General features: G+C 38.9%; 1 protein-coding gene across 1 annotated transcript; it reads right to left on the reverse strand.

The window, feature by feature from the left end:
* Positions 1 to 6,420: 6,420 nt before the first annotated feature.
* LOC121983022 (photosystem II reaction center W protein, chloroplastic-like) lies at positions 6,421 to 7,085 on the reverse strand. Its single transcript, XM_042536009.1, has 2 exons — positions 6,917 to 7,085; positions 6,421 to 6,833 (listed from the first exon to the last, which is right to left on the reverse strand). Exons 1-2 carry the CDS (start codon positions 6,993 to 6,995, stop codon positions 6,535 to 6,537), a joined length of 378 nt encoding a protein of 125 aa, XP_042391943.1. The 5' UTR covers positions 6,996 to 7,085; the 3' UTR covers positions 6,421 to 6,534.
* Between the last annotated feature and the right edge of the window lie 3,292 nt (positions 7,086 to 10,377).

Consider the following 10,377-nt stretch of genomic DNA (forward strand, 5'->3'; position numbering starts at 1 on the left):
CGGTAATTACTGAAGGCGGAGAAGCCTTACACAAACTCTCAATACAATAAGAAAAGAAAAATAAGCTTATACAATACAAATCTTACAAGCTTTATAAAACTCTAACTTGCTTCTTCTCCTTGTGGAACGTCTCTTGACCTTGGAAGTGCAGCAACACTTTGCTCCAAGAAAGCTCCAAGAACTGGCATGAACAGCTGAGAGTGATTGTGAGAAGTGGAGAGGAAGATATGCGAAGAAGGACGCTCGCCAATGGCTTTATCCTGCGCAACGGTCGCCTCCCAATCGATCGACTGATCGATTGGGGAGGTTGAATCGATCGGCTGATCGATTCAGCCTTCTTCTGTGCTCTCTGGAAAGCGCTTGAATCGATCGACCGATCGATTCAGGCTTTCTTGCGATCGTGCGAGAAAACCTAGCCCCCAATTGATCGGTCGATTGATTAGAGGTGCCCAATCGATCGGCTGATCGATTGAGAAGCGTTCTGTGCTTATGACAAAGGCTCCCAATCGATCGACCGATCGATTGGACTGCTGCTTGTCGCAACACAGTGCCAATTGATCGGCTGATCGATTGAACCACTGTTCAATCGATCGGTTGATCGATTGGCCTCCCCTTGACTTGCTTAAACCAAGTCTAGGGTCCCCAAATCCAACATCCGGTCAACCGTGACCTATTGGAACCTCATGCCTAGCATCCAATCAATCTTGACCTGCTAGGACTCCTTCACCAAGTGTCCGATCAATCCCTTTGCCCCACTTGGACTTTTCTCCTTGTGCCAAGTGTCCGGTCAACCTTGACCCACTTGGACTTCCACAGATGTCCGGTCACCCTTGACTTATCTGGATTTCCTTATGTCAAGTATCCAGTCAATCCTTTGACCTACTTGGACTTCCACCAGATGTCCAGTCACCCTTGACACATCTGGATTTTCTCTCGCCAAGTATCCGGTCAATCCTTTGACCTACTTGGACTTCCCAACACCAGGTGTCCGGTCAACCTTGATTCACCTGGATTTCCACGTGCCAAGTATCCGGTCAATCCTTTGACCTACTTGGCCTTCCCAACACCAGGTGTTTAGTCAACCTTGATCCATCTGGATTTTCGCCTGCCTGACTTCATTCACCAGGACTTTCACGTAGCTTCACTCACTAGGATTTTCACATGGCTTCATTTATCAGGATTTTTTCACTGCCCAGCTTCACTCACCGAGACTTTCACTTACCTGGCTTAACTCACCAGGACTTTCACCTATCTTCACTCACTAGGATTTTCACCTATCTTCACTCACCAGGATTTTCTTCTGCCTAGCTTCACTCACCAGGACTTTCCATCTGTCTGGCTTCACTCACTAGGACTTCCAACTAGCTAACCTCCAGTTAGGACTTTCCCAGTCAAGTATCCGGTCACCCCTTTGACCTACTTGACTCTTCTTCACACCAATCTGGTCAAGCCCTTATCATAGGGGAATTGCACCAATAATTTTCTCAATCGGACGATTGCATCCGTAATCTTCTTGTATTGTCAAACATCGAAACCCAAACATCAAGACTCAGACTTGAGCCAACTCAAACCTAGTCAACCTGATCAACCTTGACCCAGGGGATATTGCACCAACACACTAATGTTCTCTTTAAATGATATTTCCCTTTAAATGATATTTCTCTAGCTTTATCATTCCCACTATTCTCAATGAATTTGGCATTACATGTCTTGAAAAAGGATTTACTCAAAGGGTTATAGAACTTAAAACTTTTTGAGTTTTCAAAGTATCCTATAAAATGACAACTAATGGTTCTTGAGTTCAATTTCCTTTCATTAGGCCTATAGGGCCTACCTTCAGCTAGACAACTCCAGACATGTAGATGTCTAAGACTAGGCACTCTACATGTCCATAACTCGTATGGGATTTTCGTTACTGCCTTACTATGAACTCTGTTGAGTAGGTAAACTGCAGTCTTGAGTGTCTCATCCCACGAGGACTCTAGTAGAAAAGAAAAATGCAATCATACTTTTCACCATGTCCTTAAGAGTTGGGTTTCGCCCTCTGCTACACTATTTTGCTGAGGTGTCCAAAGCATGGTGTATTGTGCCACGATACTGCACTTAGCAAAGAAATCCGTAAATGGCCCAAGACGTTGTTCACCTGATCCGTCAGATCTACCATAGTATTCACTACTAGGATCTGATCTTACGACCTTAATCTTCTTGCTAAGTTGATTTTCAACTTTAGCTTTGGAGGTTTTGAACATGTCCAGGGATTGTAACTTCTCATGAATAAGGTATAAGTATCAGTATCGAAAATAATCATCTATAAAGCTTATAAAGTATGCTTGACCATTCTAAGAAGCCTTAGGGAATGATCCACATATGTTTGTATGTATAAGCTCTAATATTTTATTACTCCGCCTTGAACCCTTGTTACTTTTGTTAGTTATTTTTCCCTTGATACACTTAATGTAGATTCTAAAATCTGACATATCAAGGGAATTAAGAATTCCTAGTAACATTAACCTTTCTAGGCGTTATTTAGAGATATGCCCTAAACGCCTATGCCACAACATAGATGAATTTTCATTTGTCACACTACACTTCACACCTATATTATACATCACAAGGTTATCTGTATGAGTTTCAGTGTCCAATCTATATAGTTTGTCAATCACGGAACCAATACCACATAAGATAGAATTTCGAAAAATACTAAACTTTTCATTTCCAAATGAACAAGTGTATATGGATTTGTCCAAACATGAAATAAAAATTAAGTTTCGTTTAAAAGATGACACTACAAATATATTTTTCAAATTTAAAAGTACATTGTTCCCCAAACAAATTTTAAAGACACCTATTGCCTCTACTTTTACCTTCTTGCTCGTTCCCGTATAGATGAAATTTTTAACATCAATTGACATTCGGCTCATGAGGTAATCTTGCATAGTTACACTTACGTGAGTAGTTGCGCTAGTATCTATCCACCAAGTGCTATTAGGTAGTAGCTAGGCTGACTTCTGAATTAACAAAGTTAAGAAGTATACATTTTTTGGCACGTTAGTTAGGGTATCTAGGGCAATCCTTCTTCAGATGACCTTTTTTTTTTTTTTTACAAAAAATACAAGTTGGGTCCGTATCTTGTTGCTTTTGCACCTTATGCCCTGAAGCCCCAGTCACTGCAAGTTGTTTACCCTTACTCTTACTATTACTTTTCTTCTTTTTCTTGTTTGAATGTTGAGATGAGGATGCATAGCGAACACTTTGAGATGTACTACCTCTCAATCTCTCTTCTTCCTATACACACTGAGCTATGAACTCATTTAGTGTCCATTTCTCCTTTTGAGTATTATAGCTAATTATAAAAGGAGTGAACTATGTAGGCAGAGAGATTAACATAAGGGTCACAAGGACACTTTCAAACATATCTAACTTTAGTGTCTTAAGTCTTGTAACCAAGTTGGACATCTCCATAATGTACTCCTTAATATTATGTTTCCCTGCGTACTTTTCAGACATATTTAACTTTAGTGTCTTAAGCCTTGTAAGTAAGTTGGACATCTCCATAATGTACTCCCTAATATTATCCTTCCCTGTTTATTGCATAGACACTAATTTCGTGAGAAGTGTAGTAGTCTTGTCCTTTTCGTTTAAGGTGAATTGGTCTGCTAATTCCTTAAGGAAGGTTTTAGCATCCTCCTTCTCAGTTATTGAACCCTTTCGTGATTCTAGAATTGACATTTTCATGATTATCAGACTCATGCGATTATATCACTCCCACTTGCCAAAGGTCACCTTTTAATTCATAGTGGAATCATCAATCAAAGGTGCAAGGCGAGCGTGCCTAAATGCAAAGTCTAGATCTATGCAGTCCAATAAAACTGTAATATGCTCTTTCCATTGTCCAAAGTTTGTGTCAGTAAGCATAGAGATGTTATTCAAATTAGTAGACATTGAGAGTACTGAATAAACAAAGCAAAGAACATAGCTCAATTTAATAAACAAGACATGTATCTTTATAATTGTGCAATAACAAAATGCAACAAGCGAAGCATGCAACTATATGGGCATTAATAGAGATTTGTAGTGCAACTTTATATTAAGTTTTTGGACTAAATTATAACTTACTATTGGTTTTCTCTAAATAACTCATGATTACTTTCATCTGTCACATAACTTGCCTTCCTTTGGGCCGTCGCATTATGCGTATGATACTTTATTCATGAGCTTCCTTAGTTAGCTTATGTTTTCTAGCATCACTGACAATGCTTCTAATTGGCTATATAGTGCTCCCTCCTTTGGGCCGACATACCATATGCATGATCAAGAAGTTTAATTTAATTTGTGAGCTTTCTTTAAACATATATTCAGCATAAGAATGATTTTTCTTTGAGCCAATCACTCTTAGCATGAACATACATCTCTCTATACTAGTACTCCTAGCCTCCCCAATAGTTCTCACTTTGGCGATAGTATATGTTTGACTAAGCAACAAAAGCAGAGAAGCATCTAGGAAGAAATTACTAAAAATTGAGCTAAATTCAGTTATTAATCGATTAGTATTGGATATTAATCAATTGATGTCCTTATCAATCGATCATGAATGAATGTGAATCGATTCACACATGTGCCAATCGATTGATCAATCAATTGAACATATATGAATCGATCAACTAATCAAGCTAGAAGGCTCCTGTTTGCTCGTTCATCCACCCCAATCGATCATCTGATCGATTGACTAATTCCAATTGATTAGCCGATCGATTCGGAAACCTTATGTGGACAACCTAGTGAACTTCAATCGATTGGTCGATCGATTGGTGAACCTCAATCGATTAGTTGATCGATCCAGAAGCTCTCTGTTGGATTCTTGCAAACTTCAATCGATTAGTTGATTGATTGGTAAACCCCAATCAATTAGTTGATTAATCCAGAAGCGCTCTATTTATTCTTCACGAACATCAATCGATTGACTGATCTATTGGTTACCCCAATCGATCAGTTGATCGATCCAGAAGCTCTCTGTTGAATTCTTACAACCTTCAATCGATTGACTGATTGATTGGTAACCCCAATCGATCAGTTGATTGATCCAAAAGCTTTTGTTGGATTTTTGTCACAATCGGGCAATCTGAATCGATTGATTCCTCATGCTGATCGATTGGAAAACATCAATCGATCAGCTGATCAACTCTAGACCCTTCTGTTCATGAATCAGCGACTCCCAATCAATTGGGAACCTTCTCAATCGATTGATATCAGAAAACGTCCATTTCTGAACGATATTTTCTGCCCTAAAATCGCGCCTCTAATCTCGCTCTTTGCAGATAATGCAAAAAACTCGATTCATAGGTTAAATCCTAATCTATCCATGCTACATTCAATGAATATATATCAATTTTACTCATCCATATGGAATCAAATGCAAAATATTGATGTATTTATACCAAACGTTGAAAAATAATTCTTACGTCTTAAAAACTGATAATAAGTCAATCCTAAGCTCTGATACTAATTGAAAGACTTGCAATACATTATGTATGAGCTAAAGAATGTATCTATAATAGGATCTAGCTTCTATCAATCTCTAAAGCTTTATACAAATCGAAACAATAGCTCATGAATCGCTGACTTGAATCCATCGCAAAAGAGTATTGCTTCTTACTTGTCACCTGAAGTTCTTGTGATTGCGGAAAAGTCTTCTAAAGGAATGGTCGACGACAATCGTTAATCCTCTCTCAATGGGAAAGAAAGGAGGTTGAACAAAGCTCTAGAACCTTGCCCTAATTTATGAGCATCTTCTTTTATATACTCAGTTCATCCTATAGGGATTATTCACCTTAAAGTCCATTCATTATTAACAGCTCATTAATGTTAATGAGTCAGGTTTTGGATATACATATTGAATCCATATCCATTTATACCAAACTCTCTTTATATGCTTGAAACATTGGATCACTTAAATGAGTTTAGTTATTTTAATGATAATTAGTTGTGTATGTGTATTAATTAAGTGTAAATCCATTTTTTAGAGATTAAGTCCACCTATATAGATTCAATTGGATTTAGTCCAGTCAGGTAGATTTAATCCTACATGTATATGAAGAAGTATAAATAAATCATCAAAAGGGCTAATGGAAGAGAAAACTTTGTCTAATTCAACTGATAATGCTATTTTTTTTTCATTTGTTTTTTTTACCTTGAAAGATATCCCATTAGTTGTAGCAACTAATGGGATAATTGTTCTAATTTTGAGATCGATAACTGAACACCAATGTAAATGTAAATCCTATTGTAAGTGCAATTCCTCTGTAGATAATCAAGCTCAAAGGGTTGAGATCAATCAGTTTATGGGTTACTAATTAAGCAGCGACGAAATCTGGCAGATATGGTGATGAAAGTTGCTTATAATTAATTAACTGCGCACCAATGTGAGCACACGATCAAGAGCTTAATTAATTGACTAATTTTACACGATGATTACAGTGAACTCAGGTCATTATCCCTTAAACACGTTCGATTAATTAACACGAGAGATTTAGAAAATCAGAGTGAGAGAGCAGAGTCTTCGTCCTCCTCGAGCGTGGAGGTGTACAGAAAATACAGAGCCCAAATCAGTCCAAACACTCCAAACAGTATCCATCCCAACAAGTTGTTGCTTATCCCCAAGCTCAATCCCGTCCCCTCAGTGCTCAGCCTCTCGTCCACCAACGCTAGCACAGGACTCGCCGACGCTGCCATCGCCAGCACCGCCGCCCCAGTACTGGTCGTGGCCACGGCCCTCGACTTCGCCTCCATCGAGCACCGCACGCTTCTCCCACCCTTGCAAGCCAGCTGAGGCAAGCCTGTAACAGAGCTCAAGCCAGTTGAGGCAAGAGCACTACTCGAGTAGAAAAAACTCAAAGGAACGTATGGAACAGTAACTCACCAGTGGCTGACTGCCTCGGGAGGACAGCGCGATGGGCGAAGGTCGAGGCTGGCGCGGCAGAATTGACGACAGTGGCCATGAGTGGAGGAGCAAGGTGAGCTTCTTCGAGCTTGTGGTCGCGGCAATGTGGAAGGGAGGTGTGTGGTGAGTTTGTAGGATTTAATGGAATTGTCGAAGCGCAGGACAAAGAGGAGAAGTGGGCCTGCGCCACACAATAAATATTGCAAGGTTATTGGATGGCAAGATAGCCTTATCCTCGACGGCCCAATAAAAGCATGCCAAGTGGACCCTTAATTCTCCATAGATTTGTGATAATAATGCTATATGAATTTTTGTTGAGACTGTCATTTTCTGTATACATTTTTTTTTCTTTATTATTGTTTTATTCTAAAATTGAGACTGTAAATTTATTTTTCTCATAAGGTTGCAGTCACTCTGATCCCTTGCACAAACACAGATCACTTGTCTAATTGCATCCCTAATTGCATTTATTCCTTATCATCTTGAATGGAATTAATATAATTGAGAGACAATGTAATTCCAATATTCCTACTACACTTGCCAAGCAATTTGTTGTGGAATGCATGGTGGATCAGGAGCATCTCGTGCCTTTCGTTAGGAACCTCCTTTACATTTTTATTTTGGTTATTGATCCGGTGATAAGGACGGGGGATCCTCATTGGCGGAAGGTTAACGGTACGTGGAGGTCAAAGGTCAAGAGATTCAACCCTGAGACACGACGATCGACCGGACATTGTAGGCCGACTGACCGGACGAAGCAGGCCAACCGGCCTGGAATCCCCCCGAGCTGAATGAAAGACAACCCGACTAGGGGTCGGGTTTCCAATGCTCAAGTTGAAAAGGTTTCAGGGCCGAGCGGGAAGTCCGGTCGGCCGGGGCACAAGGCAGCAAAGTCAAGCAGCAGTCTCATCCGAGCATACGCCCGAGGCAGAAGTGATATGCTAGCCGAGCGGCTGAGCCGCTCGGCCCTGGAACAGACAGGAAGCACAAGAGGACAAAGGAGACATGAGATAACATCATCCTCGAGACGTTTGCCGCCGACAAGGAGCAGAGTTGGCGGCCGAGCCGTACACAGGATTGTTAGAATGTATACTAAAAGCTTAGCTTTTGGTATAAAACATTTATCTAGAAATAAGAATCACATTGGTCAAATGTCTACATTTGTGATAAATGTAGTTGTTCAATTAATTTATACTGTAGATAACATAGTATGTGGTGCCACATGCAGAAGATGATGTTATCAGTACCTTATAAATTATAAACAGTAGCTCACGACCAAAATGGAAAGGAACAAACCATTAGAAGGTCGTAGTGTAATTACGTATCAGTTTATCTTGACTGTATAATTACACTAGTACACTTAGAGTGTATTGAGTAGGACCATTTGAGGTCATTTCTTTTATACTGACTTTATAAAGAAACAAAGACCTCGGTTATTATAGAAGTGTGTACTCTTAATCCTAATATAATAACAAGCACATATATTTGATATTTATTTCTTTAATTTATCAATGGGTGAGATTTAGTTCGATCAATAAGCCCGATAAGTTGGGAAATGGTATCACTTATAGTGTGTGTTGTTGATTATAGAAGGAAACTGTGTCCTAGAGATACTAGGTTGATAATGTCCTCAAGAGGAGCTCATAAGGATTGTCATGTTAAACCCTGCAGGTGGACCTAGCCCAACATGATGATAAGGTTGAGTGGTACTACTCTTGGACTAAGATATTAATTAAATGAGTTGTCAGTAACTCACTTAATTAGTGGACATTCGATATCTTAAACATGGGGAGACCAATCATAATAAGAAGGAGCCAAAATGTAATTTGGGATTGTGCGGTAGTTCAATAATAGTTCTTCAGTGGAATGAATTATTATTGATAAAATTAAGTTGTGTGTCTGGCGAACACGAGATGCTTAATTTTATCGGGAGACCAAAACCAATTCCTCCTCTCGGTCCCTATCGTAGTCTCTTATTTATAGAGTACTATACCTACCTATACCCACCTTCTATACCCACCAATAGGGGGCCGGCCAAGCTAGCTTGGGAACCAAGCTAGAGGGGAAGGCCAAATTAAATTAAAAAGGAATTTTAATTTTAATTTTTATTATGTGGAAGATATAATTTATTAAAGAGGATTAAAATTAAATTATCTCTCTTGTAAAAGATCTACAAAAGATTAAAGAAAGATATTAGATCTCTTTCCTTATTTGTAGATTGGTGAGATATTTTATTTTCTCTTTAAAAATTATTCACATGTTGTAAAATTAAAATTATGAAAATTTCTTTTTATCAACCATGAAGAGATTTTGAAGAAAATTTTAATTTTAAAATTTCCGGAAACAAATTAGGAAGTTTTAATTGTTGATTGAAACTTGTCTAATTTGATTTCATGATGTGGCCGGCCATTAGAATTTAATTGGAAAATTTTTATTTTATTTTTCTCAATTAAATCATGTCAAGGAAATTAAGGAAATTTTATTGTAATTAAATTTTCTTATTTGCCAAAGCCAAGGAATATAAAAGAAGGGGTAGGGGTGCCTTCATGGGATACAACTTCTATTGTTCTCTCCCTCTTTTCCTTGGTGTTGTGGCCGGCCATCCTCTCTTTCTTTCTTCCTCTTTGTGGTGGCCGAATTCTTCATCTCCCTTGGAGCTCTTGTGGTGGCCGGATACTACTTGGAGAAGAAGAAGAAGAAGGAGAGAAAGCTAGCATCTCTTGGAGCTTGGTTGGTGTTTTGATCTTCTTCCTTGGTGAAGCTTCCTTGTTGTGGCCGAACCTAGCTAGGAGGAGAAGAAGGTGGTTGGTGGTTTCTCATCTCAGAAGATCGTTGCCCACACAACGTCCGAGGTTAGAAGAGGAATACGGTAGAAGATTAAGAGGTCTTTCTAGAAGGTATAACTAGTAATTTTTTCTTTCCGCATCATGCTAGTTATTTATGGAAATAATACCAAATACAAGAGGCTTACGTTCTAGTATTTCGAATATGTTTTTCGAAGTTGTGTTCTTTTATTTTTTTCCTTGTGATTTGATTGTTCTTTTTGGTTAACCTAAAGTTATTTTAGGAAATTAAATATTAGATTTCTATAAAAGGTTTTGTCTAGTCGGTGGTGGTTGCTCCCATATCCAAGAAGGCCATGTGTCTCGCCACGTCAGTACTGGGAACCAATTATGGAAATTAATATTTAATGGAATTAATAACTTAAGGTGACTTGGGTCGAACGTGTTAAGTTCCGCAGGAGATCCAAGTCAAAACCTAAAAGAACAAATAGATTAAGTTTTGGATCAAACGTGTTAAGTTCCGCAGGCGATCCAAAATTTAATTTAAAAGAACACATGGTAGCTAGGAAAAGATTCAGACCTTCGTACAAAATTTTTGTACAGTGGAACCTCTAGGTTTTTCGAGTAGCAACCAACAAGGATCATACGGCGGAAGCT

Source organism: Zingiber officinale, chromosome 5A, assembly GCF_018446385.1.
Source record: "Zingiber officinale cultivar Zhangliang chromosome 5A, Zo_v1.1, whole genome shotgun sequence".
Lineage (NCBI taxonomy): Eukaryota > Viridiplantae > Streptophyta > Magnoliopsida > Zingiberales > Zingiberaceae > Zingiber > Zingiber officinale.